Here is a 22,400-nt window from a genome sequence, read left to right as displayed (position 1 = left end):
AAAGAGAAAATTCTGGCTTTGTTCTTCCTGTGCCAAGTCAGGAACACTTTGAACCAGGGGACGTTTGGGGTTTTTTCTTTCCCCTCCCACCCCCCAAGCCCCATTTTAAGAAATGACTGGACAAAATGTAATGGCTTATTTTCACACCAGACCTGAATTTGGAAGTTCACATTGTCATGTATTGCAGTCATCTGCAATATGTCTGCTCTGTACAAGTGAGCTCTAGACCACACCATGTTAAAGTGACATACATGGAAGAGAAAGTACTGCCAAGTTACTTGATTTAAAAGAAAGCTATTCATCTTGGTTTGACTGTGTATAACCAGAGTCATTAAAAGGCAGAGTACTTGATTCAAACAGGTATAGTGCAAAAAACCCGATAGAATAAACAATAAACTGTCAGAAGCTGTTACTGCTCCAGCAGTTTTCCTGGCATTCTCTCCTGTAAAGAGGAGTGGCAGCAGCTGCGCTATTGCTCCTACCCCATACCTCTGGGTCTAGCAATATAAAGTGATTTAATAGTTTTAAATTTTTGTGTCTGTTCCATTCCTGACACTTTCAAGAATGGCTTGTGTGGTGAATAGCAGATGGGTTTTGATCATCATCACTTTTTGCTTACTCTCTTGCTGTCGTCTTCAGTTCTAGCCAAGAGGTCTAGTTAGTAGCCACTTGCTGAGGTTCCTTCCTGTAGGACTGACCTTGGTGTGGAAACCTCTGTCTTGAAAAGAGAGGTGAAGTGTGGTTCCTGCTAGCATTCCAGGGGAACAGGTTCAGCTCTGGAGGAGAGGTATCGCTGGAATTCTTCACATCAGTTTGACTTTTTAAAGAATATAGATTTTCTTATATACACGTTTTCCCTTACTATTTTTTTTTCGCTTGAGGTCTGTAGAAACTTTAAGGAGTGAGGCACGCTTCCTGCTGATACTGAATCTGTACTATTCACATTATTCTGGTTATCATAGTTTTTAAGTCCTGTGAAGGCTTCATTGCTTCAGCGCAGCCAGTAGGACACTTTGAATTGTCAGGAATAGAGCTACAGCCTGGAGAATCAGAAGATGTTTTGGGATCTTTGTGAAGTGTCAACATAATTCTAGTTGAAGTGAAAATCAAGAATCGCTGTGGTTTATTTTTTTTCATAAGTTAAGGTTAGACTTAAAGTATGAGCTACTGCTAGAACGAAGGGAAGACATTGATGTAGAACCTTCGTAGTTTCTGACCAGGGAAGTGACAAAGTAGTAGTTTGTGTGTTACTTCTATAATAATAAGTGGGCACGTTCAATCTAGTGCCATATGTGGCTATTGATTTCTTAATCAGTGTGTCATACAGCATACTTCGTGGCAGTCCTATAATCTCTGGCATCAGCTGCCAGTGAATTTCAAGATAGTTGTGCATGCTGGGGAGTGCATGGACTTTGACAAAGAGTTTTTATTCTTCTGAGCTCAATGCTTTGCATTATTACTTAATTAGCAGAAGCACTCAAGCTGGAATCGCTGCTCATCCAGAACCTATGGGTGAACTGTGTAAGGCTTTCTCTGTGTAGGTTTCTTGGTCTTAGACTGGTTTTGGTACTTCTCTCCCCCCTGACCCAACTAAAAAAGTCTTTATTCTTTCATGGATTATGGAAAAAAAAATGGGAGACCTATTCCTGTTGTTGCTAAGAAGACAATACATAGGCCGATTTTATGTTCGTGCTTGCTGTTTAAAATGACTTGAAAAGCGCAAATAGGTCCATTGCTCTGTAAGGCTTAAAGGTCAGGTTACCCTTTTGTTCTCTTTTGAAGATGTTGAACAACTGCAGGAGTTGAAGCCTAGAATAAATAAATGTACCTTAATTGAGAAGGTGGGGAGAAGATAAATTAACATTAAGTAGTTTTGTTTAAAACCACCTTTGGAAAATGGATGAAAATTTTAGACATCTACATAAAGAGCTTTGAGAGTTATTTAAAACTTATTCTCTCTCAGAATTTTCTGGTGTCTTTGGCTTACTCTTCAAGGACTCTACTGAAGGGAACTGAGGGGTTGTTGCTAACACTGGCTGGATCTCCCATTCTCTGGATCTGAAATGTATTCAGCTGTATTATTAAGCTTAAGAGTGAGTAATTCTCAGTTTTATTCATGTCGTTGGTAACACGGAAAAAGGGTTACCTCTACATACACTTAACTCTTGCTGTTCAAGAAAAAAAAAAGCATCTCAAGCAGTCTGTGGAAGTAAGAACAATGTTCAAGGGGGCTCTCAGCCAGAGGCAAGGCAGGTGGGGTGCTCAACCCCCACCACAAGCATAAACAGAGAATTTACTGTTTGCCATATGTATTGTGTGAGAGGGGTTTTAATAATAGTAATGTGGTGCTGATAAATTTTTCTGGTTTGTTATCACTTAATATTGCTGTGACAACTCAGCAATTCATAAGGGAGAGTTAAGGAATTTGGAAGGTCCCTGAGGTACTTAACAGGTAGAGACAAGAAGCCATAACCTGTCATCATCGAGTCTTCCACTTTATATGTGGTTTTCTCCAAGTTATTTAAGAAATACTTAGGGGCTAAGGAATATGTGTCTGTGTAATGCATGGTGTTACAAATGAGAATGTGTATCTTTTTAGTGTGATCAGCTTTTATTCCCCTTTTCTGTTCTTTTTCCTCTCTGGCCCCAGCAGCTCTAACTTAGTATTATTCCCAAAGTAATTGCAGAGTTTTGTGTTATCTGCTGGTTATTGTTCCCCTAAGAGCACAAGATAGTGAGTGCTGCATTTCTAGCAATTAAAGATCCTTGACTTTTCATAAAAAATCCAACAAGAAAAGTTTCGAGTGGTGTGCCTTAGCTCCAATAGCATTTTCCTTAGTTATGTTTTCTGTGGAAGATACGGTTTCTTTTATAAGTACGTCTGAGTATGACTTTTTGTACATTATGCAAGTTTAAAAAGTCTATGTAGATTTTTAAAAAGTTAAATACACCAGTGATTGGATTAAGAAACATGCTCAAATCAAAGGAACGTATTACATACTATACTGAACCAGTAACAGCTTAAGTATGGATAATACAGACTTTCTGCTCTTTGTTTAGTTGTAGATTAACATATAGTAGTTATCAGTAGAAAAAATATGCTTCATAGTTGAAAATTTAAAATCTGTTTAAATTGAGGGGAGGATTAATGTGCAGTTTGTCTTAAAATTGATGACTTCAAGTCATAGTAAGTAAAAAGCAGCAGAAGGATGAGAAATTCAAAGATAAGTGGGGTGCTTCAGTTGCACAAAGTCATATAGTTCAGGAGATTACAACATGGGGTAAGTTGAAGCTTAAAGCTGTTCCAGCCAGTGTCCCCAAATTTACTCAGGGTAGCACCAATGAAACATCTGTGTCTAGGGTTTTTAATCTGCAGAGGTGAAAGCACTGGAAGAACTGGGTGTTGGAAACTTCTGTGAAACAGATGGAATTGCAGGTCAGTAAGGTCAAGCTATCGCTCACCTGGCCTCTGTGCCTTGCCCTAGGGAGGCTGAGTGGCTGAACAGTGTTAGCCTGTTATTAAAAAAACTCAGTCTGCTGGGGTACTCTGTGGTGCTGAATGTGCTTTATTATGCTAGTGACTACCTTTACAATTAAATGTCATATCACACATTACTGCATGTATATGCATTAACAATACTTTTAATCTTTAAATCACCTGGCTTTTACAAAACACTTTGTTTTTCCAAAGGACTGTTCCAACTGGTAGTGCTTCTGTGCTGGAATGTGAGTGTTCTACAATGAAATCAATATGCTAGTCTTCAAACAGAAAAAATGATATACTAGGGACATAGAAAGAATAGGAGTTTTCCAGTGCCAGTAGTGCTTTACAGATTTACAAGGAGGACAAGTGTGCCTTTGAGTATGCATCACCTTATGAAGGACTGAATAGAACACAGCATTTTTGAAAAACTGAACTATGGTACACTGATGTGTAGGTATCCTGACTGCAGAATGAGTGTTTTGTGCTAGGGTGCTGTGTGAACAGAATAAAGACTCTCCATTCCCCGAATAGCCTGTTTAATAGCTACCTGTGGTTGCTGCATGATTGGCAAGCTGATCTGTCTAGATCCTCTCTTTTACAGTGGCTGGTAGCGGATGCTCTGAAGAAAAAACGTACAAGAAATGGAGTAGTACCCATTTCCTCAGTAATGAGAGATTCAGGGAATTCAAGATGGTTCAGATGGAACATGCTTCATGTTTAACAGGAGCTGATGGTTCTATTTTTTGAGATTTTTTTGCATGATGTTATGGTCTTTGCAACATACTTTGACAACAATTTGTGTTATATAATTTGCTGTATACAAATTATAAAGGTATGGCTATTTTGTTTCACATGTAATTTCGGCATCTCCTGCTTGAGTCTTGAGGAGTTAGAAGTAATCACACTGGAATATGTATAACAAAAGTGATCACTGTGTGTGACACGGGCTTTTAAAATAATTGAACTAATAATTGTGTAGCTCACTTCTAATTCATTATCCAAATGCTTTTGGCATATCATGTCTATAGATAGTGGTATATGGGTACAAAAATGAGATGGGGGTATGCAGAAAGAGAAAATAAGGAATACTAGCATTCATGTTAGAACATGAATGAATGTGGGAAATGTGGACAATTACAGAGCAGTATTATGCTTTTAATCTCATTGAATGGACCTAGATGTTAGGGTAGTGGTGTCTTGGATAATTGTGTCCAAAATTTTATGTGCTTCTGGATGAATTTGTCAGAATCTTATTTGGCCTGTTTTCTTTCTAAGTAAAATTTAACAGTTTGATTATGTTCATGATTTGTAAGGAAGTGATTTGAGTAAATACTCTCTTGCTTAGCATTCATGTGTCCCTGACAGTATGTAGCCCCTATGCAGTGACCAATTCTTGGTTCAGTTTAAATGAGAGAAAAGAATTATCTTGTGCTGCTACTCTTTCTTCTTCTTTTTTTTTTTTTTTTTTGCCACCTAACTCTTGAAAAAGCTTGTGTTCACACTGAATTTATAACGAATGATTAGTTCCCCTTTTATTTAGCAGGCAGCATCTGACTCATCTGTTTTTGTTATTAGGGTGCCTTGAGGACATTAGGTTAAAATTTTCCTGGTGAATTGTTTGGTTTTGGCACTGTTGGTGAATACGCTGCTTGAGCAGTTCGTACCTCTAGGTAGCTCATTTCTATGTCTTCACCATAGCAGTGCAAGCTTCTGCATGGCTGTGTGATGAACTGGATGAAGGACTGATTTAAGTAAAATACGACCCAGCAAAAATAGTTAGGTTTTTGTCTTGTCAGTTGAAGGGGTAGTACACAACTGCTTATGCTGAAAAGTCTGAAACCGTGAGGGTGAGCTCCCTAAGCACAGGCAGGGAGGCTTAGAGAAGAGGGGAGTCTCTAGAGATTTCAGTTTTGACCTCTTTGAGCTAAATAACTTGGGGATAATCCTAGTCAGTATAATGCTGGTTTTAGAAATACTGAGATAGCTACCTGATTCCTGGTCATACTTTCTAAACGTTTGGGAATTGTCTGCCTCTTACTACTTTCTTGTGTGGTTTGTGCTGTGATCAAAATGTAGCTGGAACCCTAGATGGAATAACAAACACTAATCCAGAGAGAAGACATGATGATGGAAAATGGACCATGCAGTTACTGGGTGTGATTTTGCAATTAGTAGTACAGTTTGTTTTTAAATGTTGAGCATGGTCAGGAAAAAGTAGGAAGTGAACTTTCCCTCTCCCGCAAATTAAAATTAACTTGTATGAATTCAAGAGCCTGCTTGCTTGCCACTGAGGTGTCATTGTTCTAGGTCAGTAACAGTACCATAGAACTTAGAAAAGCATAGCTGGTTTTCAGGACTCTTGCTGTCTCCTATATCAGTGTTGCTAACCAGGTGATTGTAAAATAACACTGCATTTTGGTGTGGGTGAAAGGGATCACCCTCCTTGTGTAGTGCTCCAAAAAATGGCAGGCAAGAAGTGGGCAGCATGTCAAAGAGTTGGCCTGGGGAGGTTCCCCAGATTTCTTCTGAATTGTGTGGATGACATAATTTAGACACAAGACCAGATGTTTCAGTGACTAGACCATCCATCCATGATTCAGGACATGCATATGTGAACTTTATCCCATTTGTGTTCTCTGTGGAGTCCTAAACAAATAACTTGCTGGATCTTCCTTGGGTTTGCATGCTTAAAGTGAAAATGGGCTTTTCTCTGCAGCCTGCCTATGGGAAGTTTTGATGTAAACAGTCCAGTGGTCACTAACGCAGCGAAGTGATAACCTTTCTTATGTGCAGAGAGTGGAGGAGATGAAGGGTGCTTTCCTTTCAGCAGAGTCAGTAGTGAGCAGTACAGATGTGGGCCTCAAGCTGCAGTGCCCCTGTGCTGGCCTGGAGGAGAGCGCTGTGCTGATGGAACTGCCGCTTCTCCCCTGATCGAAGGAAGGAATAATCCATTACAGTTGCTGCTTGTAGCCTGCTTGCCTTATTGCCTCCAGCTTGTGTGTGGGATCACCACAGAGGTGAAGGGCAGAAAGGGAACTGATCCTTCGGCAGGGTGGGCACAGGGGTCTCAGGGGCTGCCTTCCCTGCGGTGTTACGCAGGCAGCATCCGCAGTGTGTTTTTGAGACTTCTCAGGGCTGATAAGTTTCAAAATATAAAAGGCCATGAAAAAAAGCATGAGTGTCTGTTTGTGTAAGTTTAATAAGCCCTTACTAAAGGTTTGGTGCATAGACTCTGACCTGTTTCACTTCAAGTGTCAGGTATGTTTGAACTTTAGGTGAAACATTAGCTAACACATGTCTGGATTTTTTCCTGCAGGAGGCCTTAGGTCTACAAATATTTTCTGGGATGTGAGTCCTTTACTCAGGTTTTTAATGACTAGATTTTGACAATTTTTGGCTGTGACACTCTTAGTATCTTAAAGCAAGTAGCAAGGCTGGATTCAGTCCGTCATGTGAGGGAGAGAATGTCTATCCCCTGGAGCTGGCTGCCCTCCCGGGGGAGGACTTACACTGTAAGGGACACGTTTACTAAAATGAACTGCTATGAAGTAGAGATGTTCCGGTGTCTACTGTGGGGAGATGAAGAGGAGTGGGTGTTAGGTCTCAAACTGGTGCATTTGAGGAAAAAGAATGGATAATAAGCTAGTTGTTTTTCCACTGCCTCCTTTAGGACCGCTTTTAAAATTAAATAGGGAAGATAAAACTGCTGGAAGCTCAACTTGCTCACCTCAAGTGAAAAAGGGAAAGGCAACATCTACATTCAAAATGGACTGAAATCGCTAGTTATATTATAAGTGAAACTCTGTTTAGGTTGAGTACCCTCAACTAGTAGGATAGCTTTCCCAACTGCAAAGTTTGGAGAGTTTCATCAAGAGAAACAATTGTACAGTGAAGCTGATTACACACAGCTGTCAGATCCATTAAGTATACTAGCACATTTAAAAGTTAATGAAAAACTATCTTTTTTCATTTGGCATATATGTTTGGAAAGAAAGGAACTACTTAGTTGGTATAATGGAAGGGATAAGACAACCTGTATTTCTGTATTTTGGTTATTACTTGTTACAAATTCACTGAATCTAAAAGGTGCTGCTGGACATTGTCCACCTCCATTCCATCGCTCTGTGTGTGAATGTTTTGGCAGGGTCTCCTGTAAACAGGATGTCTGAGCCCTGTTCGACTGCAGTTGTTGGCATTTTGGAAAGTGTATGGACAAATTCTAGCTGCTTGTATTGTGAGTGTACACATGTGCAACCTTCCTCCTTTTCTCCCGAGATGCTATTAATTGTATCTCTTTGAACTTGATCCCAAAGACCAGATACTCTGGATTAAACATAACGTGTAATACTGCCTTTTGTTTTTTGCCATTGCTGTGTTACTTTTCTTGTGATGCTAATCTGTAATTATTTGGAATAGTTTTTGAGAGCTGACTGTGTTTTTCTTGGTAGTGCTATATGAACAATGCATTGATGATGCTTTACTATGCATGTAATTCTGGTTTTGGAAAAGCAAGCATTGTTCTGATGCAGCCTAGACACAGACCCTGGTATATAAACCCCCCTGAAATGGAGGCACGCTTCAGTGGAGAATCTCTAAATGGGATGCTTGAATGGTCCTTTCTGAAGTAAATATTGCCTCTTACTTGGTTTCAAGAAACATGGCACACAGCTGCTCTTTACTCCTTGTTGTAAAATAAGGGGCCATTTGCTGAGTGAAGCAAGCTATTGGCATTATTACTAGCAGCTGCTGAACTCTTACTCTTAAGCTCATAAATGTTAACCATGTTGCAGTTCAGTTAAAGCTTGTCTGCATATCCCAGAGGCAATAGCTGGTATTTCACACTTTCACATGAACTGATGATGTTCCTTGGTGGAGATTCCAAATAGTAGCTTCTTAATTCGGTAGTTACACTGTGGTGGTGGGAAGTTTCTTCAAAACTGCACTTTTAACTACAGCTTCACTAGTACTAGTATAGCTTTATTTAGATGTGTTTCGGTAGGCTCAAAGCTGCTGAGCATGCGGTAGAATGAGTGCCCAGTCAAAGGAAATATGCTGTCTGCTTACTGACCTGTTTGGGTATCTGTGGCAAAGTCAAATCCAAATTTAAACAGGAAAAAATCTGTTCAGTTTATCCAGTGATTCAGTTTAAAGTCAATTTCAAATTGCAGTGGTTTTGCTGCTATATAAGTGTGAAAAGTTTGCAGGAAATGTGTGTTATCTGCATAATAAGCAATTAAATCATGTGTTATGGCCTCTTAACAGGCCCGCCTCTTCAGCCAGTGGTAATGTGTTCTTAAAAACAAGACAAAGCTCCCAAACAAACTAGTCCTTTCCTTCCTTGAAGTCAGATTCTGCTAACACTGCTAAGGTCCCAGAACCTGATTTTGAGCCTGTCAGAATAACTGTAAATATAGCATTAATAAAAGCGTAGATAATGAAGTAAAAGCTGCTGTATTGTTGTAGAAGTTTAATCTTTTGACTTTATTGTGAAGGTCAAAGGGGAGGGACAGTGTTGTTGCTAGTGCATACCATAGAGAGAAGTTATGCATCCAAAATCTGTTTTCTCATACATAAGTTTATGGGAGCATCCAGTGGAACTTTCTCTCTGTAGGGCAGTAGTATATGTTTTACCAGAACTGCAATTTGTGCCTAGAGGCTATACTCCCTACTGAACTAGTCAAAATTGCAGTTACTCTAGGCTTCTGGTATCAGCCTGTGAACACAGTTTAACCTAAGTACAGTGTGACTGTTCCTGTAGAAAGCTGTATACTCTCTGCTGTGTATTTGGATGGTGTTTTAGTTGTGTGTGTACATGCTGTTCCTCTTCAGGCTTCTCTCCTGGCTGCAGAGGAATTTTTGTGTATGAAGAGACGTGCAGCACAGGGACACAGGTATTGCAGACTGATGCTAAACATATCCTGTCCTGTGAGGTGGGAGGTCCCAGCCTGAGCTGGAACCTTTTGGGCTTTACAAGATAGCCTTCATGCAAGGAAGTATGGCTTAGACAGTGGAAGATCATAAGCAGGATTCTGGTTTGATACTTTGAGCAGCCACAAAAAAAAATATGTAAGGCTAACACTACTACAACATACAAAAATCTGCAAGTGTTTGATCTCAAAACATTCAGTCATCTTATTTCCAAGAACAGGAGTAAATATCACTCTTCAAGTAGGTAGATTTGAGAATTTGTTTCTGGACTTGCTCCTAAAAAGCCCAAAGAAAGATCAGATAGTACGTGATCTAGTAGGTTTTGGTTAGAAATGAAATAAAAAATTGTGGGGCAAAGTAGAGGGGACTCCACATTGTGAGTGTGATGAAATTATAGTTGCATGACTGATTTTTTGAGGGAAAGGCATAATTGTAAAGAATTTTGGGTTTTCTTAAACTGAAGGACTCTGGGGGAGGGGTCCAAAGTAGTAATGCTCATGCCATCATGTTCAGCTGGGGAATAAGGCAGGCCATCCAGGCCAGTGATACATGTTCCTTAGCTGCCTCCCAAGATGAGTATTAGAAGGCTAGCCACCTTAAGGGTGCGTGTGGCTATGGTGAGTCTTCTTGCATCCCTCCTGGGAAACTTGCATGCTTGATGATCTCTTTGAAATGCCTGTACACCAATGCATGCAGCGTGGGGAATGAACAGGAAGGATTAGCAATGTGTGTGGTTGCAGGGCCATGGATGTCATTGCAGTTACAGAGACATAGTGGCATAGCTCGCATGACTGGGATGCTGTGATGGATGGCTGTGTACTTTTTAGGAAAGGCAGGCCAGTGAGGAGAGGTGGTGGAGTTGCTCTTTATGTGAGGGAGCAACTGGAATGAACCTTCTGCCTAGGGGTAGATGCAGAACGAGTCAAGAGCTTATGGGTAAAGGTTAAGGGGCAGGCCAGTGTGGGTGACAGTGTTGTGGGTGTTTGCTACATGCCACCTGATCAGGAAGAGGAAGCCAATGAGGCGTTCTACAGACAGCTGGAGGCAGCTCATAACTGCAGGCCCCGGTTCTCATGGGGGACTTCAGCCACCCTGATACTTGCTGGCAAGACAGCACAGCTAGGCACACACAGTCCAGGAGGTTCCCGCAGAGCATTGGTGATAGCTTCTGGATGGAGGTGGTGGAGGAGCCAGCGAGATGAGGTGTGCTGCTGGACCTTGTACTCACAAGCAAAGAAGGACTGTTTGGGAGTGTGAAGGCTGGGGAAAGCCTTGACTGCAGTGGCCATAAGATGGTGGAGTCCAGGATCCTGCATGGAGGAGGCAGGGCGACAAGTAGGTGTGAAACCCTGGGCTTCAAGAGAGCTGACTTTGGCCTCTTCAAGGGCCTACTTGGAGGAGTGCCATGCTTAGGGCCCTAGAAGGTAGGTGGTCCGAGGTGGCTTCTTTTCCTCCAAGATCAAGATAGGTGCATCCCTATGAGTAAGAAATCAAGCAAAGGGGGCAAGAGACCTGTGTGGATGAGCAAGGAGCTTCTGGCAAAACTCAAACAAGAAGGAAGCTTATGGGATATGGAGAAAAGGGACAGGTCACTTGGGCGGACCACAGTACTGCAGAGAGAGCTGGCAGATGTTACTGCTAACCCACTGTCTGTCCTCTTTGAAAGATCATGGAGGACAGGAGATGGGCCTGAGAACTGGAGGAAAGCCAATGTCACTGTAGTCTTCAAAGAGGGCAAGAAGGAGAACCCAGGAAAAAACTGTAGGCCAATCTGTGTCACCTCCATCCCTGGAAAGGTGATAGAACAGCTCATCCTGGAGGTCCTCTTTAAGCATGTGCAGAAAAAGAAGGTTATCGGCAGTAGTCAGCATGGATTCACCAAGGGGAACTCATACCTGGCCAACTTAGAAGCCTTCTGCGATGTAATGACTGGCTGGGGTAGGCGAGGGGAGAGCAGTGGATGTTGTCTACCTTGACCTCAGCAAGGCTTTTGGCACCGTCTGCCATAACACCCTCCCAGGTAAGCTCAGGCAGCGTGGGTTAGGTGAGTGGACGGTGAGGTGGGCTGAGAACTGGCTGCATGGCAGAGCTCAGAGGGTTGTGAACAGCAGCGCAGAGTCTGGCTGGATTCATCAGTGACCTTCATGAAGGGTCGGAGCGTACCCTGAGCAAGTTTGCTGACGATACAGAACGGGGAGGAGTGGCTGATAACCCCAGAAGGCTGCGCTGTCATTGAGCGAGGCCCGGGCGGGCTGGAGAGTTGGGCAGAGAGGAACCTCATGAAGTTGCACAAGGGCAAGTGTAGGTCCTGCGGCAGGGGAGGAGTAACCCCAGGCACCAGCAGAGGCTGGGGTTGACCTGCTAGAAGGCAGCTCTGTGGAGAAGGACATGGGAGTGCTGGTGGCCGGTGAGCTGCCCGTGTGGCCACGAAGGCCGCCGGGATCCTGGGGTGCGTCAGGCGGAGCGTGGCCAGCAAGTGGGGGGAGGTTGTCCTGTCCCTTCACTGTGCCCCGGTGAGGCTGCATCTGGAGGGCTGTGCCCAGTGCCGGGCTCCCCAGTTCAAGAGAGACGGGGAACTACTGGAGAGGGTGCAGCAGAGGGCTGCCCAGGGGATTAGGGACTGGGGCATCTCCCTGATGAGGAAAGGCCCAGAGAGCTGGGGCTGTTTAGCCTGGAGAAGAGAAGACTGAGAGGGGACCTTGCCAATGCCTGCAGGTATCTTAAGGGCGAGTGTCAGGAGGATGGGGCCAGGCTCCGTTCAGTGGTGCCCAGCGACAGGACAAGGGGCAACGGGCACAAACGGCAACACAGGCAGTTCTACCTGAATACGAGGAAAAACTTGCTCGCTTTGAGGGTGACTGAGCACTGGAAGTGGCTGCCCAGGGCTGTTGTGAAGTGTTCTTCTCTGGAGACATTCAGAACCCACCTGGATGCCGTTCTGTGCTGCCTGCTATGGGTGAACCTGCTTTAACAGGGGGTTGGACCAGTTGATCTCCAGAGGTCCCTTCCAGCCCTGACCATTTTGTGATTCTGTGAACTGAGCAGTAGTTGGGAGCTGAGGCATCCTGGAGTCCCTTCCATTCTGAAGTACAGGATTCTCAACAGTTTTAAAGGATGTTTTATATGAACACGTTTGAACATACACTTGGCTTTAGTTACTTGGGAAAGAATGTTTCTCAGTAGGTTTGTATGGATGCTGTGGCCCAGCAGTTTTTAGTCCTTCGTAGTTCTAAGTGAAGGTAGTTAGGACCTGAATTTTATTTGGGGGAAAAAAAAAAGTCTTAAAGTTATCTGATAGATCAGAATGATGAAAAAAGATGCCAGCCTGTTTTTTTATCTGCAAAGTAGCAGACTGTGTCTTGAATATTTTTAAATTCTATGCATTAGGTCAGTGATAGGGGACTTTGTCTCAGAGCCATGAGAGAGCCTTGCACACCTCTTTGTGATTTATCCCATTAATAATGTGAAGAAATAATGGCTATAAGCCATTTGCTTTGAGATAATAGTTTCCTACTAAAGCATAAATTCCATGTGTCCGAACAGAGAAGGTGATTTCCCCTGTAAGAAATGTGGTTATTGATGCCTTTACTGCTTCAGGGCTGGATGATCTCCAGAGGTCCCTTTGAACCCTGACCATTCTGTGACCTGAATTTTATTTCTCTTGGGAATTCTGATCCAGAAATACCATACTGTGGCTGCACTCAGAGTTAAAACTTAAGTTTTTTTCCGACTGTGTGCATATTTTTGGGTTTTGTTGTCAACTGGATGCTGATGAAAAGTATAAATGACTTGATGAAAGTTGTCTGATACGTACTGAGAAATGTTGGGTAATGCTTTAGTCTTAAGGCTGATCTCAGAGATTGATCTCAGGAGTAGAAAATGAGATGGACAAAGAAACAAATCCTTCTGAGTAAGAAGCTTTCTTTTTCTTTTTTCTTTTTTCTTTTTTTTTTGTTGATAGTTCTGTAACCCTACTGAAAAGTCTGAAGGTATGACTTAAATGTCGTTCCAAGTCTCTGAGCAAAGACATAAATTGATCTTAAACATGAAGTCCTGTATTCAAGGATTTGACTTTGGATTTGTAGATGATTACAAGAAAGCAATAGCAAAAATAGCTAGCAGAACTTAAACGTAATATGTGGTGTATGCTGTTAAGCCCTTCTTTGTAACTGTAAAGTTTGAAACCCAAATAGGCTAACAAGCTGCCAAAGTGCCTGCCTATCCAGGTGGTGAAGTACATCACCAGTACAGTCTTTCATATTGTCTGATTTACAAGTAGGAAGAGACGCTCAGGTTTATTAGGGAGTAACTTGTGTGTTAGTAGGTAAGTTTATGCAGGAAGAAGGAAAATGGTGATGAACGGAAATACTAAAATGTGCAAAAGAAGGATTGTCAGAAGTATTAATCACTTTTTTCCTTTTTATTTCTTGTAGACTTTCAAGTGCTGACCTTCTCAGTCTATTAAGTTATTATAAACTTTTGCTGCTCTGCGAACATAAAAGATGTCTCGCAGCCCTGATGCTAAGGAAGACCCTGTGGAATGCCCCCTTTGCATGGAGCCTCTGGAAATTGATGACATCAACTTCTTTCCTTGCACCTGTGGCTACCAAATCTGTCGTTTCTGTTGGCATCGTATCCGCACTGATGAGAATGGACTTTGTCCTGCTTGCAGAAAGGTAAATATCCCGGAACAGCAGCTTGTCTTGCGCATATCATAAGGCTCTTGCATTTTGTTGGTACCAAAGACATCCTTTTCCTTCAGGGAAAGATTCCTCTAGTCATGGCCTAGATCAAGGGTGAGGTGTTGGATCTTTCAGATTTTATCTGCATATGTATCAAAGCTGTTGTGCAACGGCTAGTCTTGGCTTGTTAAATTCAGAACTGGATTAATAGGGGAAGCCGTGGGTCAGAACCAAGGCATACTGATGCTGGGAGAACTGCTAAAAAAAAAAATAATAATCCTTTGAGTGTGGGTGCTTGTGCATTGACAAAACCTTTTCAGGAAGGACAGCGAGAATTCCAGCATCAGGTGTTTGCTGAGGGCCATGGTTCAGCTAAACTAGCAGAGCTGTCTGAGGCAAGCTTATAGAGTACTTGCTTGTTTTGGTTGTGGCACTGGAACTTTTAATCCTTGTTTTTCTGGACACTAAACATTTGGAAAATATATCCAGTGGTGTTAAATTTTTAATCATTTAAAAATCTGGACTAAGTCTATTTGTCTAGTATTCTGATCTTGTTGCCAAATGCTTAAGATAGTACTCTGAGAGTCACACTTAATTTCCCCTCTCTTAATTGATGTCTACCTGATACTTTGGTTGGCCACAACTATAAACTTCAGCTTCACTAAGTTGCCTGCTTTTTCCTTTGAATTATTTTCCTCCTACTTTCACTGTTTTGCTTAACGTCATTATTTCTTTATCTTCAGTGTTCAATAAAATTCTTTCTCAGAATCTTCTTCTCTTAAATGACTTCCCTTGATTGTAACTTTCTTGCCTGGCCTTCCTCTTTTTGTAATCACAGCTACTTACGTCCCCTCTTTCTCCTGCTATTTAAATTATGATCCTATCTTCAGTTTATGCCTTTGTTGGCTTCCTGTTTTGTATTACAGCTCCCTTTTCAGACCCCAGGTAATCTTGGTCTCACTATCTTTATTCACTGCCACAGTATTCTATAAGCACTTCCAGTCATTTTCTTGCTGCTCTTTCGGGCTTTGGCTACACTGGAGCTATTACTGCTAACCTGTGTTTGGATGCCTCTGCAAGCCTGAAGGCTATCCCACAGCAACATGTGTTTGTTAACAAATTGTGCAAATTTGCTGCAATATTTGAGCTGTATGTTCTACAAGGAAGATCCACCTGTCATCAGCCAAATCTGTCTTCACATGCGATACCTGCTGTAGATGACACGCTGTACAGTAATTTCTATAGCGCAAGCAAATTTCTACTCATCTGGTACAACATGAGATTTCTGGAATTTCCTTGTCGAAGTTGCTTCATTTACTTGGATTTATTACACTGCTTTTTGCCAACAACAATTTGATTTATCTCTGCCTGTTCGTTATTGGAAGTTTGTGGAATATATCTGAGAAATCACAGAAGCAGCATGCTGTTCACTGCCTCTGGGCATCAGAATTCTCTGAAATACGGATACTGCTACAGCTGAACTTCTTGATGTGGAATAATCTGGCATATGATTGGATGTGCAAATATTTTGCTGAATTGGATACAATTTGCTCAGAAAAACAGCTTCAGGAGGAAAGCTGTAATGGGTGCTGTAATCAGAATGAAGCACACTGACTGTTCCAGGAGAGGAAGGAGACCTCTTCTTTCGTAAAGGACAAGGATTATGTTCTTGATACTTTTTTCATTCATGGACTGCAAGATGTTCTTGAGTAGCTGCAGCTATAACACTAGACTGTAGAAGATTTTCGTGACGTAGGCTGAGGAGTACATGCCTTTCATGGCATAGACGAAGATATTGTGGCACAGGGACCCCATTACATCTTGGGAATAAATAATTTTGAGCTGCACAGTTGATGGCAATGTCAAATAAGTCTGAATAAGTCACCTTTGGAAGTGTGCTGGACCTTCTGAACCAGGTATATGTGTGTGTGTGTGTGTGCAGTGTATCTAAATAGTTCCTATCTGTGTGATCTGGGGCAAAGTTCCAAGTAGTTTTTGAAATCCTATCTACTATGGTGCATATTGATTGTGACCAATTAAAATGCTGAGGCACAGAAAATGGTAAAGCAACAAAATTTTTGCAAGAAAATTGATAGTGGGTACTATGCTTTGAACAGGTATATCATGTTTATGATGTGTATACTAGTACAGGATACTTACTGTGAAATGGACTGTGAATAAACATGTATTAAAGCAAGGCTGAGTATGTTACTCACAATTGCATAATAGAAAACTACTATTTGTGCTGATGATACTGAATGCAATGCGAGTGCTCCAGTAGTTTGATCGCTAGTTTGTGGAGAGGAGCAATGAAGTTCCCTATCCAGGGATTTCAGTTGAAAGGTTTGGGGGAGACTTTAAAGTCTCTGATAAAACAGTTTGGCTATACACCATAGTGGTGCCTGTGCCATTAGTTTGCTAGATCTTAACTGTGCATTGCATATATATCATTATTTTCCTAAGCTTCTGTAATTCACTTCTAACTGAAAAGATGGTAGCTGACAGTTTTTTTTCTACCAAGGAGAAAATACTGCTACATGCTTGAGCTCCTATGTAGCTTAACATTGGCATGTGCAGAATATATTCATGTGGTTGCAGTCAATTGAATTAGTGTCTTAAGCTTCCTCCTGTTAGTAATAGTAGTAGACAAATGTTTCCTTTGTCTTGATTTGTGAAAGTAAGGTACTAATATGAACTTGACTTGAATGCTGGTTGGAAACTAGTACTTGTTAGTCTTAACACATTAAAAGCTTTCTTAACTTTGTCTGAGTCTTCTGAAATAGACTCAGAAATTTTTTCTGTTTAATTTAACTACAAAAAGTACTTAAATAGAACTGACCTGCTCTGAGTTCCTGATGCCCTTCAGAATTGTAGGTGTAGTCGATTGTAAGATGCTAAGCAAGCCTTCCTGTTATCTCCAGTCAATTGATTTCTTAACTGTGAGTGAAATAGCTGCTAACTAGTCAAATTAGATTGAAAATATGCTGTCCTCAAAAGAGACTTCTGTAGCCAAAAGCTGGTTTACAGCTCAGGAGACTTGCTGGTTCTCACTGTAAAGCCAGTGATTTTTATTTTTGCAGTGATTCTTCTTTTTTCTATTTTTTTTAAAAATTCAGCAGCCTCAGTGCTGTTTGTCATATGAATAAGTACAGTTTCAGTTATGTCTGTTGCTTTAAAGAGCACAGTACTCTCGGACCTTAGTGTTAGTTGTTGCAGCTTCTACATCCAGCCATAAAAAAGCCTAGCTCCTTCACATTTCCTGAGTGCTTTGCCCTTCCACCAAATAACATAACTTGATGCACAGCTGTTCCTGTGGTGTGGCTTTGCTTTGTTCTCTGGTTCCTTGATTTGGTGAGCTTTATTTCTCCTAGTGCCTTGTGTTAGAGGTGGAGAGAAATAGTAAACTGCTACATATATGACCAAGAAACTAACATGTTTTAAGCATGTTCTTGTCCATGTTTTTCCAACTCCTGCTTCTGTGTAAGAGGAATACCTGGTCTTATTGCACAGTCTGTACATGCCAGCTGTTTCCTCGTGCTTTTACTTCCACAACTGATGGAAACCACAGGTTTGATGCAACAATTGATATTTAGAAATATATAGGAATTTACTATTTTTTAATCTTCATATAAATAGTATGGTGTATATTATGCATAAACCTTACTAACTTTCTCTGTATTTCTCATTTCAGAACCTATTCGGTAGCAAGGCAACAACTGGAAAATGTTGGTACATCTGTTGTGTGGAAGGAATGTGACCCATCTGGGAATGACAAAAGCAAAGTGGTTGATAAATCCCAGCTCAGCTTTCAACAATTGGGAAAATGTGGGGGAAAAAATCTGAAAGAAAACAAAACTTAAATGGCAAGACAAACTTAGTCAGGAAGACTGAGCGTTCATCAAGGGCCATCTCTGGTTAAAGAAACGAGACTACAGAAGAGACATTTGAACTTTTGATGAAGTTCTAGTAGGACTACCAGCAACTTACAGTTAGTGTAAATGAAATCTGGTCATTTTCCATTGTGGGCACATCTTGTTCAGGTGGCTTCCATGGTTTTTGCTGAAGAGGATTTGTATAACTTGAGGGTGTCAGCTAAATTTAGTTAGTCCATCAGTGATGTTGACATCTCTTAATGTTTTGTATCTGAAAAATGCATAAATGCTGATAACAATTGATGTAGCTACTTTGATTGGATCTCAAATACTCTTCTGAAGGAATCAGTGATAGGAGGTTAAACAAGTATCTTATGCTTCTTGCGGTTATAAAAACCCACATGTTTTGTATTACAGCTCCCTTTTCAGACCCCAAGTAATCTTGGTCTCACTATCTTTATTCACTGCCACAGTATTCTTCTGACTTCTGACCATGTTTACGTGGTCATGTAAGTAGCATTGACACGTCGGCTTTTGCAAGACCTGAGAGCCTGTGGTACCTGTGGTTGCCCTCCTTCCCCTGTTTTGTAGGGTTGGGCAGAGTAGACAACAGATAAAATTGTGCTGTGAGACCAGCAGTCAATCCACCTTGCCTGGCTTTGAGCCATGTCTCACAAGCCTTTCCTGCATGTGTCCTGTTTGTAGTTGAACTATCATCTGAGTTCAGGTGCTTCAACACTATGGGAAGCAATCACCCGGAAGACAAAATCACTTACTGCTATTTGTAGGCTGACTTTATGCCCTTACCTAAAAGCAACAGGATTTCTACTGCTGGTTTTTAAAAATTAGCTTCTGAAATGTTGGTGCTGTGCTTACTTGCCTTCTTCCCTCCTTAAATGCACAAATGTCTTTTCTCTGTCATTGTGCAACATGTTATATATAGATAGGAAAATCTTCTATCGCTTCTTAGGATTGGGTTTCTGATTTGTTCTTGAGATTCAAGAGGTGCACGCAGATTCACTTACCGGTCCTGCAAGTCAGGATGTCAAACTATTCCAATTCCTTAGAAGTATTAAACATGTCATGTGTGATAAACATATATATGAAACACTTCATAGATAAATACAACTCTGCAGTATCTAGTGAGAAAACTTTTGATGATTCTGTTACTCAGATGTGCTGTTATCCATGGTGGCAAATCAACTGCTGCTGCTTTGTAATGATTGAAATCTTTATTCAGGCAGTCTCGTACTTTCTGTCGAGATGAAGACATTCCTCCCTCTTCCCTGATTCTGAAGTTGCTGTTTAGTTGTGTGCCTCCAAGCAGTTCTTGTGCTCTCCTGTACAAATACAAACTATTAGTTTTACTATGGGCAAATACATTTTCTGCTCAGGGTTACGCTTGAGCTACCCAGGATGTTTCCTGACTAATGTTCAGGATCTCCAGTAGCAAATAGCTGTATAGAGAAGGAACATACTGTCTGACTCTCTTCCCATTTGAGAATGTGCTCTGAATGTGGCTATACTTGGCAAGAAGCAAACTGATGAACTTTGGCTCTGTTTGCTGTAGTTCCTTCAGGAACCCTGCTGAAAACCATGAATTAATTTCGTCCACAGTACCAGAGAGCAGCATGCTTGCAAGGCTTACCTTGCATAGTATGGGATGTGGAGAAGGAATTAATCTGTGAAAGGGTAGCTTGTGGGTATGATACCACATCACTTGATGTAGGGTGAGCCATTTTATGTTTGGAACTCTATCTATCTGACACTGATGTACTTGTTTCCTTCCCATTGGGAATTGAACTCTGCTTGATTGTGATAAGTGAATTAACTGTCTTTGCAGGGCAGCCTTTCTCTTGCCTAAAACAAAACAATATCTGTTCTTTATTCTACTTGTTTGACTAACACAGACTTCAAGAAGCCCTTTAAAGAAGTGAAATGCCTTGCAGAATTATTCTGTGTCTCTGAAGTCCTCATGTGTACATGTGTTAACACTCAAGATAATAATTGGCTATGGCTAATCTCAAATGACCTTACTAACAAGTCATTGCTGTTCATCAAGTACACTCTGAAATCTGTACACGATATTCAGCGTTACTTGTGAATAACGTAGCTTTTGTAAGAAATGATATGGTTTTGATTGTTCCTCAAGGGTAACATAAGTCCTTACTGTGTCTTCATGTTAAGGTCTTAATTGTGTACCTTTGGCTGCTACTGAAGTATCTTAAAAGTTTAAATTCCTTTGTGATAGTGAAAATGTGTTCCAGAGGGCTTGGTGTTTGACCATGAGATGCCATCTGCTGAAGCAGACTGCAGCATATTTTCAGAAGATGTCTCAACATAGCGCAATGATGCTGAACTTTAAACTCTTTAAACTGTAAAAATTGATCTTGTTTTGTTTGGGGATGTGCTCGGAAGACTATCAAGTCTGCTTGGTGGCTTTTTCAGTAGCATCCTGCAAGTGTGAGGAATATATGCTTTTAATCTAAACCTTATTTTCATATGCTGCTGTAGATTTTTCTTAGGTCCTTTAGTATGACAACTAGCTTTGAACTTCACCATTAACAGAGGACAGTCAGGAAAAAGTTAAATTAATTTTTGTTGGGCTTGTACACTGAAACCTTTAGTTATGCTAGTAGAAGCAAAGAACTGAGTTCAACATATTGATGAGCTTAACTTACCTTAATTCTTTACCTTAATGCACGTCTCCTGTACTTTTCTCATTTTTTACTTCATCTCAGTGTTTAGAAACACTTCTTTTTTGAGTTACTTTTTTTTTTTATATACTTCTGTGCCTGGCATTGCTTTGTATATAAAGTGTGAAATCTTAACTTCTCAGTCTGAGAAATGGAACAGGTAAGGAATGTGGAACTGTTTTGAGGGCTGATCTGGGGCGGAGGATAGTGCACTATAGTCTACAACACCAGACTAAAGTAGTGCCTTTATAGCAATGCTCTGCATGAATAGAGCAATCTTTCTAGGTAACTGTGAGGACATTTGTACTTGTGCTAGATACTCTTGAGATTAAAACCTACAGTGTTATGTCTGTGTTTGAGGAGTTATCTGTAGATGATAATCTTGAGGTTTACAATGGACCTTTGTCCAGGGAGGGCTAAGCCAAAGTTGCAAACTGGTACACAGGCATGGCAAGATTATTACTAAACCAGTATGTAGTAACTATTAGGATCTGTCTCTTGACTAGGAGAAGTTAACCATGTAAAGACTGAGCCATGTAATGGTATTACTGTCTTGAACTTGGTGAGTCGCTGATACAGATTTGGGTACTTAAGGGTATTAACAAAGTACAATAAAAACACAAATGTGGTATCAGACAACTAAATATAAAGTGAATATGCAGGGCATGCTTTCACCCTGCTTACTATGCTATGTTAGTGAAATCTTAACAGGATGTGCTGGTTGTCATGTTGCAGCTGCTTATAGTGTTACCAGACTGACTAGGCAGCTGGATTAGAATGTGGCTATTGCCCAGATGAGTCTTATGTCTATAAATAGGAGAATTCAATGAAAATAGGCAAGATGTTTACCTTTCCCAGAGGATGGAATATGCTACCCCTATAATGTGGCTGGCCATGACAATCAGAACAGTATAAAAGAAGAAATTTGTGTGTTAAAGCATCAGGATTAATGATCTTCAAATGTGTTGTTTCTTAGATGGGTTGTTTTTAATGGTGTTTGTTATATTCAGCCATATCCAGAAGATCCAGCAGTGTACAAACCACTCTCCCAGGAAGAGCTGCAAAGGATAAAAAATGAAAAGAAACAGAAACAAAATGAGAGGAAACAGAAGATATCAGAGAATCGCAAACACTTGGCCAGTGTACGGGTTGTACAGAAGAACCTTGTCTTCGTCGTAGGGCTATCTCAGCGCCTAGCAGATCCAGAGGTGAGTGGTTCACACTTGAACATCTTGTTTTTCACTTGCTGTCAAAGAACCTCTGGAATACCCTTGGGCCCACCCTCGTTTGTTTTCTTGGTGGGTACAAAATGAAGCAGCAATGAAAAGGTTCACTGCTGCTGAGGCCCACTCTTCTTAAGGGAACTTACTCAGCTTCTCCTTCAAAATAAGTGTTTGTCTTTGCTTTTGGCAGTACCAATGCTCTATTTTTTAAAATTATTATTTATTTTAAAATTGCTTGTTAAGGTAAAAGTAAGCCTAAGGTCTTCTCAGGTACTTGTTTACCTAGGCTGTATCTGCTGGCACTATACAGCTATGTCATGTACCACCAATTCTAAATTATGAGCTTGGCTGGATTGTAAAAAACAAATACTATGTGCAGCACAAACCTGGAGGTATGGAAGAAAAATACAAACACTTGAAGTGTAACTAGGAAGGAGCATAAGGTTGTTGTTAGTTGAAGGGGAAAAAAAAAATCAGTAAGAGAAAGACCCAGGAAAGAGTAGGCTTGCTACTCT

General features: G+C 41.0%; 1 protein-coding gene across 8 annotated transcripts in view; it reads left to right on the top strand.

Annotated features, from left to right (window-relative positions):
- CNOT4 (CCR4-NOT transcription complex subunit 4) overlaps positions 1–22,400 on the top strand; it is an 82,799-nt gene that overhangs the window by 24,540 nt on the left and 35,859 nt on the right. For all 8 annotated transcript variants that reach the window (XM_055711394.1, XM_055711395.1, XM_055711397.1 and 5 more), the window contains 2 exons: positions 13,846–14,088; positions 21,673–21,870. In XM_055711394.1, coding sequence (XP_055567369.1) covers positions 13,915–14,088; positions 21,673–21,870 — 372 coding nt within the window. In that variant the 5' untranslated portion in view covers positions 13,846–13,914. The remainder of the gene's footprint in view (positions 1–13,845; positions 14,089–21,672; positions 21,871–22,400) is intronic.

Source organism: Falco cherrug, chromosome 5 (genome assembly GCF_023634085.1).
Source record: "Falco cherrug isolate bFalChe1 chromosome 5, bFalChe1.pri, whole genome shotgun sequence".
Lineage (NCBI taxonomy): Eukaryota > Metazoa > Chordata > Aves > Falconiformes > Falconidae > Falco > Falco cherrug.
This window is presented reverse-complemented; position numbering and strand designations above follow the sequence as displayed.